This window comes from Sycon ciliatum, chromosome 12 (genome assembly GCF_964019385.1).
Source record: "Sycon ciliatum chromosome 12, ocSycCili1.1, whole genome shotgun sequence".
NCBI classification, from domain to species: Eukaryota; Metazoa; Porifera; class Calcarea; order Leucosolenida; family Sycettidae; genus Sycon; species Sycon ciliatum.
In genome coordinates this window covers 27,954,131-27,972,574 of record NC_088654.1, presented here as the reverse complement: position 1 = coordinate 27,972,574, position 18,444 = coordinate 27,954,131, and the positions used below count along the sequence as shown (strand labels likewise).

General features: G+C 51.0%; 2 protein-coding genes across 2 annotated transcripts; both read left to right on the top strand.

Annotated features, from left to right (window-relative positions):
- Window positions 1-15: 15 nt before the first annotated feature.
- On the top strand, window positions 16-3,204 carry LOC135828107 (uncharacterized). The gene has a single exon (XM_065340540.1). It carries the CDS (start codon window positions 16-18, stop codon window positions 3,202-3,204), a length of 3,189 nt encoding a protein of 1,062 aa, XP_065196612.1.
- A 403-nt stretch (window positions 3,205-3,607) lies between these two features.
- Window positions 3,608-7,425, top strand: LOC135828106 (uncharacterized). Its single transcript, XM_065340539.1, has 3 exons — window positions 3,608-4,030; window positions 5,839-5,958; window positions 7,390-7,425. Exons 1-3 carry the CDS (start codon window positions 3,608-3,610, stop codon window positions 7,423-7,425), a joined length of 579 nt encoding a protein of 192 aa, XP_065196611.1.
- Window positions 7,426-18,444: the final 11,019 nt, after the last annotated feature.

The following is an 18,444-nucleotide window of genomic DNA, read 5'->3' as shown; positions in this document are numbered from 1 at the left end:
TGAGCAGGACACAACATGGCGCAGCGAAAGACACGAACCTCTGTCAAGGCCAAGGCTGAGGAAGCAGCAGCAATCAACGACGGGTTGACAGAGCGGATGCAGCGAGGAACTCAAGAAGAAGGAAGCCTGCTGCAGTCTATCGTCCAATCCCTCAGCCAGCAGCAGCAGATTCTGCTTAGGCTCACAATGGCGCAGTCAAGCCAGCCTGCCGGCAGCGGCCCGCCACCATCCACCTCAAGACGGCCAGAGGTAGGGCCGTGGGCCCGGAGAGCGGAAATACCCCACCTGCCCAGTCCAGACTCGATAGACCTAGCTGGTTTCCTCGAGTGGAAAGTCAAGTGGTCTGACTACGTGTCGTTGACTGGGCTATGCAGAGACGCAGGTACAGTTACACAGCAAGCAGTTCTCCGTACAGCTCTCAATGATGGTTGGGTGCGGCTGTGGCAGGCGGGCGTAGTTCCCATAGCCGACGGCGATGATGAGCGGGTTGCCATCCAGAAGCTGGAAGCTTTCCTGAGAAAGCGAAGAAACCCGTTGCTGGACCGCAAGGCCTTCCATGGCAGGAGCCAGAGACAAGGTGAGAGTATCAGCCAGTACTTCTCGGGTCTCTCTCAACTGCATGATGCGTGCAGCTACCCAGATAGTCTGCAGTGCGGCAGATGTGGGTCACTGTGCGGCCATGAGGCCCAACTTCGGGAAACCCGGCTCCGCGACAGGCTCGTCTGTGGCCTAAGGGATCGAGCGATGCAACGACGGGTGCTCGAAGAAGAGTATGCCAGTGAGTTATCGCTCGATCGGGTCATGCAGATATGCTCTGCATACGAATCCTCTACCGATACGGAATCTGGCCTCGGTGAGCAGCTGCCCGACCTGGCGTTGGCGGCGGCAACGAAGTCCACTTACAAGCGTCAGCAGGCGCAGGCAAAGACGCTGAAGTCGGACGTAGGCACGTGCAGGTTTTGTGGGGAGACTCACCCCAAGGGCCAATGCAAGGCCTATAACCAGACATGCCGCTTGTGCCTCAAGGTGGGTCACTTTGCTAGGGTTTGTCGACAGCGGACCTCGCCCTCACCAGGAACGACGTCTGTCGACTCGCTGTTTGTCAACCAAGCTGGTCCTTCTAGGAACAAGCTGGTGACGGTTGGCGTCGCGATCCAGGGAGGATCGTCATGCGCTATCGGGTGGCTGCCGGACACGGGCGCGGATGTGGACGCCATCAGTCTTACCGACCTGGATGGCATCGACCCAAGCCTCAGGATGAATCTAGTGCCGGACACAGCTGATGTCAAGGCAGCTAACGGTACAGCTTTGGATTCCATGGGCAAGCTCGAGGCTCAGTTGTCTTTGAGCGACACTACCGCCGTGTCGACCCTGCACGTATTCCGGCAGCTGAAGACACCTCTGCTCAGCAAGGACACGTGCATGAAGTTGCGGCTTCTCGAGGATGGATGGCCTCACTCCCGTCTAAGGGTACAAAGCGTGGCAAACATCTCCATCCCTCGGAAGCAAGCATCCGAAGTCGCAGACACGTCAGTAGGTACTGCGTCGACGGCGGCTGAGGAAATCCGACGTACCTTGCTGGAAGAGTTTCCAGAAGTGTTCTGTGATACCCCGCTCAAGCCCATGAGCGGTGAGCCGATGCGCATCGAGCTCATCAATGGCGCGTCGCCATGCCGCCTGTATCGCGCTCGCTCCATCCCATTCAGGTGGCGGGACGCTGTGCAGAACCAGCTGTCCGACATGGTGGGCAAGGGCGTCATTGAGAAGGTGCCTATCGGCGAAGCATACACTTGGTGCCACCCACTGGTGGTGGTCCCTAAGAAGAATTCCAGTGAGCCGCGCATCACGGTGGACCTGACGGGTCTAAATAAATGGGTCAAGAGGCCGGCATACCCAACCCGAGTACCTCAGGAAGTCGTCGCGTCGATCCCAATGGGGATGCAGTACTTCACCACCCTAGATTCTCGCCATGGCTACTGGCAGGTACCCCTCGACGACGATAGCACCAGGCTCACAACGTTCATGACGCCATGGGGTGCCTACCGTTTCAAGCGGAACGTCATGGGCTTGGTGTCGGCAGGTGACGAACACAACCGGAGAGGAGACGAAGTGTTCGCCGGGTTTTCGAATCTTCAGAAAGTGGTAGAGGATGTCATCGTGTACGACACTGAGCTTGAGGCGCACACCCAGAGGGTTCGCAATGTGCTCAAGCTTTGCTCGGAGAACCAAATCACACTGAACCGCCGCAAATTCGTCTTTGCGGCACCCAGAGCATCGTACTGCGGATTCGTGGTGACGCCGGACGGCTACAGTCCTGATCGAAGCTTGGTGGAGGATCTACACAACTTTCCAATCCCTACCAACCGCACTGACATCCGATCCTTCTGTGGACTCGTGCAGCAGTTCGACGCGTTCACGCCGCGACTAGCGGAGCTTCTATCCCCGATCCGCTCTCTGCTCTCTCCAAAGAATGAGTTTATCTGGGAGGATCAGCAGCAGCAGGCATTTACAGCTATACTAGAGGAGCTGGTAAGCCCTCGAGTGTTGGCTACCTTCGACCCTGCACAGCCGCTTCGTCTCGAGACAGACGCCTCGCAGTCAAACGGTCTCGGCATGGCACTGTGGCAGCAGCAAGTGAACGGGCGGTGGCGTCTAGTGCAATGTGCTTCACGGCACGTCACTGAGACCGAGGCCAGGTACTCTGCAACGGAGATTGAACTGCTGGCGGTAGTCTGGGCAGTCCACAAGGCTAGACTGTTCCTGGCCGGTGCTGATTTCGAGCTGCTAGTCGATCACAAGCCGCTCATTCCTATCCTGAATGCTAAGACGCTGGATGAGTTGACGTCTCCACGAATCGTGCGACTACGGGAGAAGCTGACGCCTTTTCGGTTCGTGGCTCAGTGGAGACCGGGTGCCGATCACAAGGTCGCAGATTGCCTGTCGAGACACCCAGTAAGTGCACCAGACCCTGACGATGAAGCTGGTGAGGAAGAAATCGAGCACTGCTACTGCGTTCTCCGTCAGCTGTCGCAAGAGGACGAGGAAACAGGCCATACAGTCCTCCCCGACCTTGGCATTACGAAGGTGCGGGCGGAGGGCTCGACGGACCCGGAATACCTCAAGCTGCTGAACGCCGAACGGCTTTCCGGTGGACAAGGCTGCTCTGGACCTCGATCTGCACCCGTACTGGCAGGTTCGGCATGACCTGTCGGTCGAGGACGGCATAGTGTTGTTGGGCCACCGTATTGTCGTTCCCAGAAGGTTACGCCAGACCACGCTGGAGCAACTTCACGCTTCTCATCAGGGACAGACCCGCACACTCCGTAGGGCCAGGCAAGCAGTGTACTGGCCCCAGATCTCCAATGACGTTAAGAACGTCGTCCAGACTTGCAGATCCTGCATCACGCTGCTCCCCTCCCAACCTTCTGAGCCGCTCTTCTCTGACAGTCGTCCGTCCAGACCGTTCGAAGATGCAGCGGCGGACCTCTTCTCCCTAGGCGGCTTTGAGTACCTGGTTCTCACCGACAAGTTTTCCGGCTGGCCATTTGTTGGGCGTTGTGGGAGGTCGGCTACCACGTCTGACGTCACCAAACATCTGGTTCAGTGGATGTCGGACGTTGGCGTTCCTACGCGCCTCACGACGGACGGTGGGCCGCAATTCAGATCTTCAGCGTTCGCTTCGTTCTGCTCAGAGTGGAACATTTGCCACGACCCCAGCAGCCCGTACAATCCTCAGTCAAATGGCGCGGCTGAGGCGGCGGTCAAGGCCATGAAGCACTTATTAATGAAAATTGGCAAAGGTGACGCCTATAACAGCAGTGCCTTCAGAGAAGGGTTGCTGGAGTGGCGTAACACGCTTGGTGCAGGAGGAGCAAGCCCGGCCCAGCTGCTGTTTGGAAGGCCAACGAGGACCAAGGTTCCCACACTTCCTGCAAATCTGCAGCAGTACGCTGCCCACAGCCGCAGTGCTCCCCAGCAGGTCTCATCCCAGCTTGGCAAACCTCTGCCCCCTCTGCACGTAGGCGATAAGGTATGGATCCAGAACCAGTCTTCAAAACGCTGGGATATGGAAGGAACGGTCACAAAATGCACGAGAAGAGGACGGAGCTACACAGTGCAGACAGTGACGGGGTCCAGCTTCTGGCGGAACAGACGGTTCCTCCGGCCACGTGCATAGATTGACTGGGCATGCTTCTCTTGCTTTTTCCTTGTTGCTTGTGCGCTACGCTGTGATTTTAGAATTTCAGTTTCAGGATTTACATGGTGTTAGTGCTCCCAAGTCGCACTTAAGCCGAGGGGGCATGTGGTGATATTGTAGCACCTTTCCCTGCATGGGTCTTGGCACTCAGGCTGCTAGTGCTACTGTTCGCACCCTAGGCCCTGCACTGCTGTACCTCTGGCGCCTTGCACATAACACATTCACATGTCACCTTTCAAGCCGCCTTTGCAGCCAGCTTCCCTTTAAAAGCCATTGCGTTTTACTGATGATTCATTCTCATCTTTCGAAGAGTTGGTCTGCCTTGAGCAGGACACAACATCACACACACACACACACACACACGCACACACACACACACATACACGCCCACACATACACACACACACACACACACACACACACCATGTACCATATACACCTGTTGCAAGAGAAACACATAAATCTGCAAATGAACATGATGTACGTGCACCCACAGATTTTTTCTTCACAATAGATACACGATCTAAATGAGACAGATCACGGCAAGTGGCAGACGACTGCCTAATCCGCTACACAACTGGCAAAGCCATTTGAATTGACCTGTAATGCACACCTGGTCTACACCACGCGGAGCACATCGGCATAAAATGGCCGAGGTAGTTACGTCCTATGCACACCATACACTTGCTGTTGCAACCCGTAAAGACAGCGCACTTCTTTAATACAGCCATGTGTAACATGTGTGTTTGTACTAAAACAATACAATACTCACTATTCGTATTTCCCACTCCTTCACCATAGCAACGAGATCACATCAAGTACAAAAGAGTGCAGCATGCTCCAGTGGTTCTCTAGTCCCTGTCTCTCTCGTCCCCTTTCTCTAAATCTGTCTGTTTTCTACTTCTTAAATATTCAATACTTCTGAAACTAGAACACCCTGTGTTCTAAGTACGAGTGTGAGGAGACTACATATTTAGCAAGGAGCTAACACTGGTGGCAGCGGTGGGGTTCGAACCCATGCCTCCGGAAAGTTGGACCGTCAGGCAGCGTGATGTCCGGCGGCTGGAGTCCTTTCATCTGCAGCAATGTGTGCGTTCCATTCTGAAGGTGAATCGTGGCCGGAAGTTAGATGAGCGCATCTCCTCTCTCCGGGTTCGTAGGATGTCGGACGATCTGAAGGAGGTAGCAAATAAAATCAAAGTCCGCAAACACATACACACACCAACACACACCAACACATACACACACCAACACACACCAACACACACACACACACACACACACACACACACACATACACACACACACACACACACACACACCGACACACACACATACGGACAAACACGCACTCACACACACACCGACAAACATACACACATACGGACAAACACACACCATACACACACACACACACACCTTGGGCCTTGGACGCGCTACCATATTCTGTCCATGCGGACCCCATGGGGGGTTGAGCAGGTTCGGAACAGTAGGGGTAATGACGGGATAGGTCCTGTGGTCTACTGAAACGCCGACCGCAATTGCAAACGATGCAGAAGGAGCTACGGTCTGTGTTGGTTGCTCTGGCCGAGCCACGGCTGCACTTGTGACGCTTCATGCCTTGGTGCAATAACACACAGCGGTTGCAGCGGGTGCAGTGGAAGCTGCAGCGTTCGCAGGACATATTGTTCGTAACCGGTGACTCAAGTGTGTGGGAAGATGCCTCTGCTGGTGATGTTGCTGGCGGGCACTTGTGTCGGGTAAATCCACTCTTACTCCGGAACCATCTGTCGCACTGGTCGCAGTAACAACTTCCTGGCTGTTGACTTAATGGGTAGACACACACATACACACACACACACACACACACACACACACACACACACACACACACATATATATACACACACACACACACACGGACAAACACGCACTCACACACACACACACACCGACAAAGACACACACACACACACGCACACACACAAGGCTGGTGTTGAAAGGACAGACGAAAGTACACGAAAACTTGAACATAATGATATCACAAGTCAATAAATAACGACTTCTGGGTCATACTGGATCCCCTCTGACAACAACAGAGTGTAGTGTGTGTATCTAGAGCTCTAAATACCGATTGCTAGCACAGTATTGACGGGTGCCAACGTACGGATAGGCTAGCATTTCACCAAACACAGCATATCAATGCACGATATACACGATGACTCAACTGTATGGTATACGGTATACACGATGACTCAACTGTATGGTATACGGTATACACGATGACTCAACTGTATGGTATACGGTATACACGATGACTCAACTGTATGGTATACGGTATACACGATGACTCAACTGTATGGTATACGGTATACACGATGACTCAACTGTATGGTATACGGTATACACGATGACTCAACTGTATGGTATACGATATACATGATGACTCAACTGTATGGTATACGGTATACACGGTGACTCAACTGTATGGTATACGGTATACACGATGACTCAACTGTATGGTATACGGTATACACGATGACTCAACTGTATGGTATACGGTATACACGATGACTCAACTGTATGGTATACGAATATGACTGGTGTAATATACCCATCTAAACTGATGTGCAAACTGGACATACCAAAATGCAAATGTACTTCGAAGTAGGAGTTTGACATGTTTTGAGTACTAGAAACTGACACGCTTAGGATATCGGGCGTTCAAACAGAGATTATAAAATATGGACGTGATTAGCTGCAGACCAGGCATTCTTCCCTACAGTCAAATTCACTGGAAACTTGCACCTTAACATTTAAAAAGCTCCCGTGGAGACCCGGTAGTAACATTTTAGGTTACATTTTCAATAGATTTAGTACAAATAGAAGTCACGGTCAGCGGAAGGAATCTACTTCAGTACTTCATGCAAGGGCATGGGGCAGCAGGGGCAGTTGTGCGGCACCATGTTCATTCGAGGACATGGGGCAGCACGTACCCACGGCGGTGAGCTGCAATGATGCTAGCTGTTAATGAGCATAAACGCTGCGCTTTAATGCGACACACACACACACACCCGCACACACACACACACACACACACACACACACACACACACACACACAGATGGTAGATTTTTTTGAAAAGTGAGGCACGCGTTTTTCGGGCTCTCCTTTTTTTCCCTTTTTTGCAGCCCAGCCGGCATCAGGCCGGACTGGAAGTAGACTAGATCAGTGATTAGAAATAGAAGTAGAGTAGTGTCGGAAACTTGCCATGCCCGGAGCTACCACGAGAACTAACTCTCGTGTATCAGCCTTGACTGAATCTGAGACGAAAATGTTGGGCTCCCTGCCTAGTATCGAGTCGGATGTATCGGCAGTGCTAAAAAGTCTGGCCGCACTTGTCTCCGAGGCCGCCGATCGCGAGGATCGCCTGAACAATAGGTTCGATGAGCTATCCAGACAAGTATCTGAGCTGAAGGAGGAGGTAGCTTCTCTCAAAGAATCCGCCATTGCCGCGGCGAAAGCTCCTCAGCCATGCCAGCCAGGACGTACTACGAACCCTGACCGTACCCGTACTAGTCCGTGAGCCAAAACTCAAAATCACAAGTGCCGTTGCACTCTCGGATGGACAAATCGCCGCTTACAGTGTTGGTCAAGGACATCACAAAGGATACGTTTTCGCTTGTTGGACGTTCCAGAACCGATCCAGAGACCTTCGCGAGGGCTTCTTTTCTCGACCAAATTCCACCGTGAGAACGAATATTTTTACGCGAGTGGTGAGGTGTGCGTCGTATGAGCAAGCGCAAAACACGAGTTCGCGTAGAGTGAGGAAAAAATAATTTATTTTTAGAAGATGACGACGTTGACGACAATATCGACTTGGGATATTGTGATCACTTTATTGAAGTTTATTCCTTTCGTGTACATTGATGTTGTTTTGACAACAATGGAAGAAGAGGAAGACGTTTCTAGTGGCAGCGAGGTGCTGGATGAGGCAGCTGACGGCAACGAAGTGGCAAATGACAGCCCAGCGGAGTAATATTGCTGGAATTTTGTGTCTGTGTCACAGCGCCCAATTTAGTAAAAACGAGAAGCCTGCAGTGAGTAATATCGAGACTACAAGTTGGTGTCGCATCGTCAGTGCTGCTCGAGAGAAGGACGACCATATCTGGGCTTTTCTCTGCCAGCACAAGAGCTCAGGGAGGAGTAAATGGTGTGGCTGGTATCATGAAAAGTGCTACACCAATTGCACCCATGTGATAGCAATTGCAAACCTGGAGAAGACCAGTGCCTCTGATTTTGCTTTGTCTATACTTGCTGACAGTGATGTGCATGTAGTAGTGAACCCAGAGCCACATCCTAAGGCCAGTAAGGGGCCACCTACCAGGAGCTTAGTGGTTGATACGAACAACGAATGCCATACCGGTGAAAGCAGAGCACGGTGTAAACACAACACGGAGAACTGGTCCACCCAGAGTTTCCGGAAAGGAATGTTTTGTTGCAGGCAGCACTGGAGAGGGCAAGACGACAAGTAGCGAGGGCGAAACCAGCGCTGCTGGAGGTCCAAGCCAGAGCACCTGGCTGCTTTGCGGGCAACATACTACTGTATACCATTAGCTGTGTATGTGTGTGTGCGCGCGTGCATGTGTGCGCGTGTTTGGGCGCGTGCATGTGTGTGTGTGCGCGTGCGTGTGCATGCGCGTGCATGTGTGTGTGCGCGCGCGTGCATATGTGTGTGCGAGTGTGCATGTGTGTGCGAGTGTGCATGTGTGTGCGAGCGTGCATGTGTGCGCGCGCACGTGCATGTGCGTGCTAGGCGTTTTCCTTTGTTGGTGACACCACCCCAGGCTACTACTGGTGTTGGGGCACGGTGTTGCCACAGCCACTGCGGCCAGTGCGATCCGTGTTTCAGGTCGTTGGTGGGTTTTAGATTCCGCAATTGTCGACAAGGTGTGCGCCGTGTGTGTGTGTGTGTGTGTGTGTGTGTGTGAAACCCGACAGCATTGGTGTGATGTTGTCCGAAGGGACATCCATCACTTACATCTTGAAGGATATTGGTTCGACACTGCACAGCAGCGAGGAGAGTGGCGCACAGCATTCAGAATTGCTTCACCACCACAGCCGGCCTCCCGTGATCGGATTCAGTGTAGTATTTGTAACATTTCCTTTTCGAAGAGCGGCCTGCCATGCCACAAGTGTACTCAAGAGCGTCGCAAACCTGTAGCAGACCAGTCTGGCAGCAGCCAATGCACCGTATGTCTTCGCTGGTTTCGCAGTCATGGCAGACTGACATAGTCGGATTCGGCAGCTGGTTCATGTGTGTGTGTGCGCACGCACGCGCGTGCCTGGGAGACTGCATAGTCGCATTCGGCAGCTGGTTCATGTGTGTGTGCGGGCACACACGCGTGCGCATAAGCGTGTTTGTGCGCACGTGCCTGGGAGACTGCATAGTCGGATTCGGCAGCTGGTTCATGTGTGTGTGTGTGCGCGCACGCGCGCGCGTGTTTGTGTGGATTCGGCAGCTGGTTCATGTGTGTGTGTGCGAGCGTGCATGCCTAGGAGACTGTATAGTTGGATTCGGCAGCTGGTTCGTGTGTGTGCGCGTGCCTGGGAGACTGCATAGTCGGATTATTCAGCTGCTTCAAGTGTGTGTGTGTGTGTGCGCACGCGTGTGGGTGCGCCGCGGCATGCATGCATGTATGTATGTGACATCATGTTATATCGGTAGTTATCTGTGGATTACTATGTTCTGCGGTGGACTGCGACAGCACACATTATGTGCCAAGATGTGCACCTGGTGATTTGCAACTGTGTTATGTTGAGTTGAAAATGAGCAATGACAGATAGCTTTTGGTGCTGTATGAGTGTGTTAGGAAATCAATAGCCAATTCCAACCTCTTGCATTGGCCGTCAGGTTGGATAGGATCAGCGCGTGCATTTACAACAGTGTGGTGACGTACTTCCTATTGTACTACTGTAATGTCACATTAGCTTCAGTGTTCATATAATAATAATACTGGAGTATTCTACGTATTCACTACTATTCAGTAATCGAGTGGTTATTACTTTTGAAATATACTTCACTCACCAATTCATTGCTCGCTATTATCTACAAGTTCCAGTCCAGTATGATGAAGTAAAGAGGCGATTTATCCAGCCAAGTAGAGGAACTTGGGATACGAAATCCAAGAGAAATCATGAGGGTTTTCTCAGTTCGGCCATTCACGAATGTAATTGTTATTCTTCAACGCAAACTGAGTAATATTTTACCTTGAACAGGATGAAAAGAAGTTCATGCTCGGGGCAGTCGTCATTTGCTCCAGAAGGTTACTCACTACAGTCTACGCCTATTGGCCTAGGAAGTCGTGAACAAATATGTCGAGAGATATTTAGGACATTCTTGGAAGTCAGTTCTGAACGATTGCATTGTAACTACAAACAGTACTCAGTAGTGACTTTGCTGCATGCAGTTTGCATCCCGATTCATAATTCTCAGCGGCAAAAAAATTCGAATCTAGTTTTGTGCACTGGTTTCCGCGTTATGTGCACTCGTGGTATCTGCTCATGGCTTCAAAAAATGAGAATCCGTGAACAAGCGCAAAAATATCAAGCGAAGAAGGCGAAAATGGCCGCTGCTGTCAGTGAGCAAAGTTGGATGTTTGGCGTCTTCTGTGACCTCCCTGGATCAGTTTCGAACTGTCCAACAAGTGGAAATCGCTTCAGGATACCATCGTGAAGCGGTGTGCCGAAGGACGATTTGTCCCTCTCTGGGTGCAACGGTCGATGCTAAAACAGCCGATTCTGAGATTTGGCTCACGGACTATACTGACCCCCGCACAGCCTGCAGGCAGTGTAGCATGAGTGCGAGTACGAGCAGATCTACCAGCTACAGCAGCGCGCTGAACCAAGGTCCAGTATCCGATGCGCCCCGTACTGAAAATGATGCTCGCCCAGCAGCCAGCCCTGGCCACAATGTGGACAGCGTGAGCGAGAGTGACGCGGATGACGGTTTTCAGCAGCCACGGAGACGAAAGCGCAACAAGAGCACAAAGGTGTTGCAGCCCATCTCCGACGATGCATGGAAACTAATTGCAGATGAGCCCCACAGAGCGAAGAGAGCTGTCGTATATGTTGGTAACCTCAGCAGGGAGACAACTGAAGACCGGTTACGCGAATTTGTTGATTTGCGTAGCAGGGCCGTCAACTCCGACACACCAGTAGTGCTCCACACCTGTAGCATGCATGTCAATGCTAGCGGCTGCATGTCTGCAAGAGCGTTTGTGGATGCCAGCTCCCTGCATATCCTGCTGGCTGCCAACTTCTGACCAAGGCCACTTTATTGCAGGAGGTGGACCTTCCACACATCCGACACTCACAAGACAGTACCAGGGTCAGCTCAGCCTGGCTGCCCACCAACTGACACGCCAGAGACATCCCCATCCCTGCCCAATCCACTGCAAAGCGCAGGTAGCAACAAAAGCAGCAGCGCAGATACTGCAAGCAACAACAAAAGCAACAGCGCAGATACTGCAAGCAACAACAAAAGCAGCAGCGCAGATACTGCAAGCAACAATGAAAATCCTCCTTACAAATGCTGGTGGAATCATGTCCAAATTTGGAGAGTTTCAACACGCGCTTGTATCCTCCAAAGCTGATATCGCTGTTGTTACTGAAACCAAGATCACCGCAGAGAAATTCTCCCTTCACGAGTCAGCCATCCCAGGGTACTCCGGCCCACTCCGGCGTGACAGGACTGAACATGGTGGTGGCATAGCAATCTGGATACGCAGCCCATTGGCGTACCATCATCTAGATCAGTACGACTCATCTGTTCACGAAGTAACTAGGCTCACAGTGCAGTCTGCCCATCATGGTAAGATAGTGCTGGGTGCTGTATACAGGCCAGGATCCGCCTCAGACACTGATATCTCAACACTTGAGCACCTCAATGGCATCCTGGATAGCGTCAGAAAACACGGCACCCACACCATGCTGGTCGAAGACTTCAATGTCCACAACACGGCTTGGCTCGGCAGCTCTAAGACCACCCGTGCAGGGGAGTACATGGAGGAACTAAGCGCTGCCCACAGCCTCATGCAGCATGTCCAAGAACCAACCCGAGGTCTCAACACCCTGGACTTAGTGCTCTCTGACTTCACTGGTACTGTGACCACCGGTATCTCGCCGCCGATAGGAAGGTCAGACCATTGTGTTGTCCACGCTGTGCTCGCTCAAGCCCCGCTTGAAAATGAGCCCAGCACACGGAGACGTGTGTGGCGATATGGCCAAGCCGACTGGAACAGACTGCGTGCCCACTACCGTCGCATTGCCTGGGCAGCTGAGTTTCCGGAGGACCCAGAGGAAGCATGCAGCCTTGTTACTAGGCACATCGTGTCTGGGATGCTGCAGTTTATTCCCCACAAGATGCTGGAAACAAGGCCGTCCGATCCGAGCTGGTGGACACCAGAATGCACTGAGGCTCAACGTGCCAAAGAGAAAGCGTGGAAGGCCTGGCGTCACCAGGGGCCCAGCGAATGCCTGAAGCAGTCGTTCATGACAACTGTCACTCAATCTATTACAACCCAACATCGTGCACAACAAGCTGAAGAGCAGACAGTCCGAGAGTGTCTCACACGTGGTTCCATGAGAGACAAGGACTGGTGGAGGAATGTCAAGCGCGCCGCCGGTCTGGGTAGGACTACAGACGTGCCAACACTCACTGATGCTGACGGGCACGAGCACAGTACATCGAAAGCCAAGAGCGAGTGCCTTGCTAGATTCTTTGCTGAAAAATGTAGCCTTGGGGATAATGACATCGACAATGCTGAGTTACCAGCAACACCCTGCACTACCACTCCGGGCCTGCAGCGCGTCCGCTTCCGCGTCTCTGAAGTCCAACAGTGCCTGAAGCGTCTCAACACATCCAAATCCACTGGTCCAGATGAGATCCCAGGACGAGTACTCAAGGAGTGTGCAGCTGAACTAGCACATCCGCTGGCTAGATTGTTTCGCCTGTGTTTTGCAAATGGAGTCCAGCCCCAATCATGGAAAATTGCCCGTGTCGTTCCAGTGCACAAGAAAGGACCCAAATCCATGATGAAGAACTACCGGCCTATATCTCTCCTGACGATCATCTCTAAGATCATGGAAGGTATCATCAATCGGCAGCTTGTGAACCACCTGGAAACCCATCAGCTCTTCTCCTCGTCCCAGTTTGGCTTCCGACGTGGACTGGGCACAAGTGACCTACTGACGGCTCTCCAGCATTCCTGGGCCACTACCCTGGCTGGCGGCGGTCTTGTGCATGCCCTGGCAGTTGATATTGCCGGGGCATTCGACAAGGTTTCCCACCCAGGTGTCCTTGCGAAGGCACAGCAATGTGGCATCCACGGCCAACTCCTGGCTTGGCTAAGGTCGTATCTCCATGACCGAAAACTGACTGTAGTTGTTGGCGGTCAGTCCTCCCCACTGTTCCCGATCAAGGCTGGAGTGCCCCAGGGTAGCCTCCTAGGTCCCACTCTTTTCCTGTTATATGTAAACGATGCAGAACAGTGTTTAGCCCCAGGCTCCAGTCTAGCTGTCTACGCGGACGATACAACACTCTATGCCCTAATCAGAAACCCAGATACCATCGCTGCTGCTTGCAATAGCCTCCAAGCATCTATTGACCGCCTGCAGACTTGGGGTGCCCAATGGAAGATAAAGTTCGAGCCATCAAAATCTCAGGCAATACTCCTTGACCGCCACAGACCATCCCTGGATGTCCCACAGCTCACATTTGATGGCATGCAGGTGCCTGAGAGCCCTCAGCTCAAGCTGCTAGGAGTGTTATTTGACAGTACTCTCTCCTTCCGGGCCCACATCCGTTCCCTTGCCGTTAGAGCCAACCAGCGACTCGGCCTGCTCCGAAAGGCATCTCGGATCCTGGACAGTGCAGGGCGCCTAACTGTGTACAAAGGATTTGTACGGCCTATAATGGAGTACGCCCCTCTCGTCTGGGCAAGTGCGGCACATTGTCACCTCCATCAGCTGGACCTGGTCCAGCGTCGAGCCATGAAGGTTATTGGCCCCTCATTGCTCCCCAGCCTGGCAATCCGAAGGCATGTTTACGGGCTGTGCTACCTGTATAAGCTGCAATGCATACCAGGTCCAGCTCTGCTTACCAACATGGTACCTCCCCCAGCAAGAGTTAACGCTGCACCCCGGACGCGCCGGCAACGCCAGTCCCTCGGTGGCCACTCTTTCCAACTCGCAACTCCTCTGCCAGCCTCCAGTCCAGAGTTCATCCGCCGCTCCTTCCCATACTTTGTCCTGGAGAGCTGGAACACACTGCCTGCCCCAATCCTCGCCGAACGCCCAACTCTCAAGAAATTGCCGACATTCAAGACCAAGGCCTACCATCACCTCCGCCTGACCAATTGGCTATGGGCCACTGAAGTCCACCAGCACTGAGAATAACCGGTTGTCTCTATTATTATCATTTTCTGTCTCTCTCTCTCTCTCTCTCTCTCTCTCTCTCTCTCTCTCTCTCTCTCTCTCTCTCTCTCTCTCTCTCTCTCTCACTCTTCCTCTCCTGGGAAGCTCCTCATGCTCATTCTCCCTTTCTCTGTCCATTTCCCCTTCCTGATGCGTAGACCAACTGTTGAACCCGAGACCACTAGGTCGGGGGAGGTTGACCTACCTCATCGGCACGCATGCCACGCTCCTCTGTGTTGTCAAAGTTCGCTTGTCCACTTTTGTCTACCTCCCCTTTTATGTTGCTGGCCAGTGCTTTGTAGTAAAAAAAAAAATAAAAAAAAAAAAACATATCACTGGAATAGGTCTTTAAGACATCACTGATGATGAGAATGAACTAGCTCAACCTCTTCTTATACATATCACTGGAATAGGTCTTTAAGACATCACTGATGATGAGAATGAACTAGCTCAACCTCTTGTTATACATATCACTGGAATAGGTCTTTAAGACGTCCTTTACACGAGTGACATTTCCGACGTCATACCTTGCATTGTTGTTCATCAGGAGTTCGCGGACGACATCATCCTAGATTATTCTGATTCAGATCTGGACACTGTTTGCAAGACGTTGACTACGGCTGTGACACGTCTGTCTGACTGGCTCTCCGAAATTGGGCTTCTGCTGAATACCGGCAAAACCCAAGTCATGGTAATTCAACCTCGGGGACCCATTGGCGACATACCAGTCGTGAAATGTAAGGATCAAGCCTTAACTGTTACCTCCACTGCCAAATACCTTGGCGTAACCATTGATGACCAGCTATCCTGGCAGCCACATGTCTCCAGTGTTGTGCAGAAGGCGTCAGTCGCCATCAGCCAGCTATGGCGCCATGGGCGATCTCTGCCCATAAGAGCCCGCAGACTTTGGTACATTGGCATTGTGCAAGCACGACTAACGTACGCATCCAATGCATTCTTCCCGTCGCTGACACAGCAGCTGCAGAGTCGTTTGATCAAATCCAGCAAATCCGGAATTCGTGCAATTTTCCGACTCTCCAGCCGTGCATCCACAGCCCCCCTCCTCGTGCGCTTATCTATTCGATCCCTAACTCACATTTTTAACTACAAGGTTTTGTTTTTTGTTTTCCGTTGCCTACATGATCTTGCAAGTCCTCTTTTTTGCACCTACTTTCAGTTGATGGCTAACACAGGCCAAGCATCCCGGGATGACCGCCGAATTACTCGAGGACAGGAGCAGCGGCTACTGCAAGTGCCTTTCCTTCCTGGACCTTCCGGTCGTCAGTCATTGACATTTGTGGGAAGCACTCTTTGGAATGCCCTTCCCAGCGATATTCGCCTCCACAGTGCGGCGGCTGCCTTTAAACTGGCTCTGAACAGAATTAATTGTAATTTGTAACCACCTTGCTCGGCATCCCTAAACATTACTGCATGTTTTCTCGGTGTTTTCTTCACTGCATGCTTACACATACACACACCCATTTGAATTATATACAAACTTTGTGCTTTGGAATTATCATGTTATGATTCTTTTTAATATTTCCTTCTCTCATAATATTATATTCGTTCTTAGCAGGAACCGGAGGTTTTTCCTCTGGTGAGAAGGCAGAATTGCCTGTGCTCTAAACGAATTCAAATAAAAAAACAAAACAAAAACAAACATCACTGATGATGAGAATGAACTAGCTCAACCTCTTGTTATACATATCACTGGAATAGGTCTTTAAGACATCACTGATGATGAGAATGAACTAGCTCAACCTCTTGTTATACATATCACTGGAATAGGTCTTTAAGACATCACTGATGATGAGAATGAACTAGCTCAACCTCTTGTTATACATATCACTGGAATAGGTCTTTAAGACATCACTGATGATGAGAATGAACTAGCTCAACCTCTTGTTATACATATCACTGGAATAGGTCTATGACGATATGTATATGACCATAGGTATCAATTCAAGGAATCATGTCAGTAGCAACGGATGTCTCACTTTCATGCTGCTGATGCTGCTGCTGCTGGTGTGCTGCGGCAATATCGTGTCAAGGTCCGTCGCCTGGAGAGTGCAGTTATCTGTCCCCGGGGAAAATTGCGGAAAAAATCGCAAAAAACGCGGGGAAAAACGCGGCATAATATGGCATAATTTGCGGTGAATTTGCGGTAAATATGCGGTGAATAATATTGATATGCGGCAATTTTTAGTGAGTATATAGTGAAATCAATCAGTTACAAGTCTCTGGTGTAAGCACTCGTCATCAGGATCCAGCGGATAATGCTTCAAAAATGTTCGTATAATGCTAACTTAATCATAATGCTCCAAAAACTACCTTGTTATGCTGATCTTTATAATGCTCCAACAAGGGCTATAATGCTCTTGGTTTGGAACAAAAATGGAAGAAAGGCTGCACATTGTCAAACTTCCAGGAAAGGATGCATTTAGTCGATCTGCCTCTGAAGCTGGTACAATATCTCTCACGAGCTCCACCACTTCTTAGCACTATAAGACATGATCGTGTCTCCATTGGCTGCTCCCCATTGCAACTTTGATGCAGGGCTGTGGCTGAATAGTGGGTGGATCAAATCTTTTCCATTGCTTATCCATGTAGCGAGAGGTGAAACCATTATTGCTGGTGATCATTTGGATGCTGGAAGCTTATCATGGGAAGTGGTATTCTTGCCTGCAGACAAGCTGTCACTGCTTCCACTCTGTGAAACATTTCTTCATCCGAAACAGCTCACGTGAGGCCAGTTCCTGAGAGACGATCTCAGATCGAGATACCTCCCCCCCCCCCCATTTCCGGAAATCCTGAAAACATGTGGTCAGAAGTTATTTTGCCGCTCTACATCCTCTGCTTGCCGCTGGCTGTCTTCTTCTCCTGAGGTTGCGTGGAGACAAATAGTTGGCCACAATACTCTTCTTTTCTGATGGCACTTGACTGTAGGCCTTGCATTACAATCGTCCATGACGAACGGGACGTGCTTCACCAGGAAAGTAAGACACGCGCTCCTGAGCACTCAAATCGACTTGGTTCTGCGTCCATGAAAAAATCTAGTTCTTTTCGAGCCTGCTGAGCTGGACTCGGCAAAGGCACTTATTTGGAACAAGCTCTTTCTGTTTATAGCCGCTCCTTCATCCAGGTCCAAATTTATCAATGGATCAGTGTTTACTTCAGTATCGCTAGAGATGCTATGGCCAGAGCCTATGGCATAACAGGAAAACTCCTCTTCGTCTGTTTGATATTCACTTCGCGTACGTCTAGTCTCCTCCACGGCTCCCCATGATTTCTAAAAAAGAACTTCTCGTAAATCATCGTTACGGATGTTGTGTAACAGTCTCAGTTGCAATGCTGTGCATACTACATCACCTGACTACGTTGCTACAAGTCATAAAAACTTTATGTACCAACGGCATTACGTGTACATGCATGTAGTCAGGTAAATGTAGCATTGGTGCTAAAGCCAGTAAAGGTGTTTGCACCTCATGACTTTAGCCGATTGTTGCCAAAACCTGAGATTTCCCGAATGATTATCCACTATGAAACTCGTTGTGCCGCTCAAACCTCACAGTCATAATGCTCGTCTTATTCCTTTCTATTGCTCCATAATGCTCTGATGCTCGGATAGTCTCATAATGCCGAATAATTATAATGCCGGCATTATCCGCTGGACCCTACTCGTCATATTTGAGTAAAAAGCCGCCACGATGAGACGTTGCTGACCGAACAGTGCACTGTGTGTACGTGTAGTGCAACAAAAAAGTTCAAAA

Excerpts from the sequence above, each read along its gene's own strand:
- LOC135828107 (XM_065340540.1), top strand. The coding sequence starts at position 16 with ATGGCGCAGCGAAAGACACGAACCTCTGTCAAGGCCAAGGCTGAGGAA.
- LOC135828106 (XM_065340539.1), top strand. The coding sequence starts at position 3,608 with ATGTCGGACGTTGGCGTTCCTACGCGCCTCACGACGGACGGTGGGCCG. Across the intron at positions 4,031-5,838 it reads CTCTGCACGTAGGCGATAAG|CGGTTGCAGCGGGTGCAGTG; the intron begins GTATGGATCCAG and ends AATAACACACAG. Across the intron at positions 5,959-7,389 it reads CTGGCGGGCACTTGTGTCGG|CCCAGCCGGCATCAGGCCGG; the intron begins GTAAATCCACTC and ends CCTTTTTTGCAG.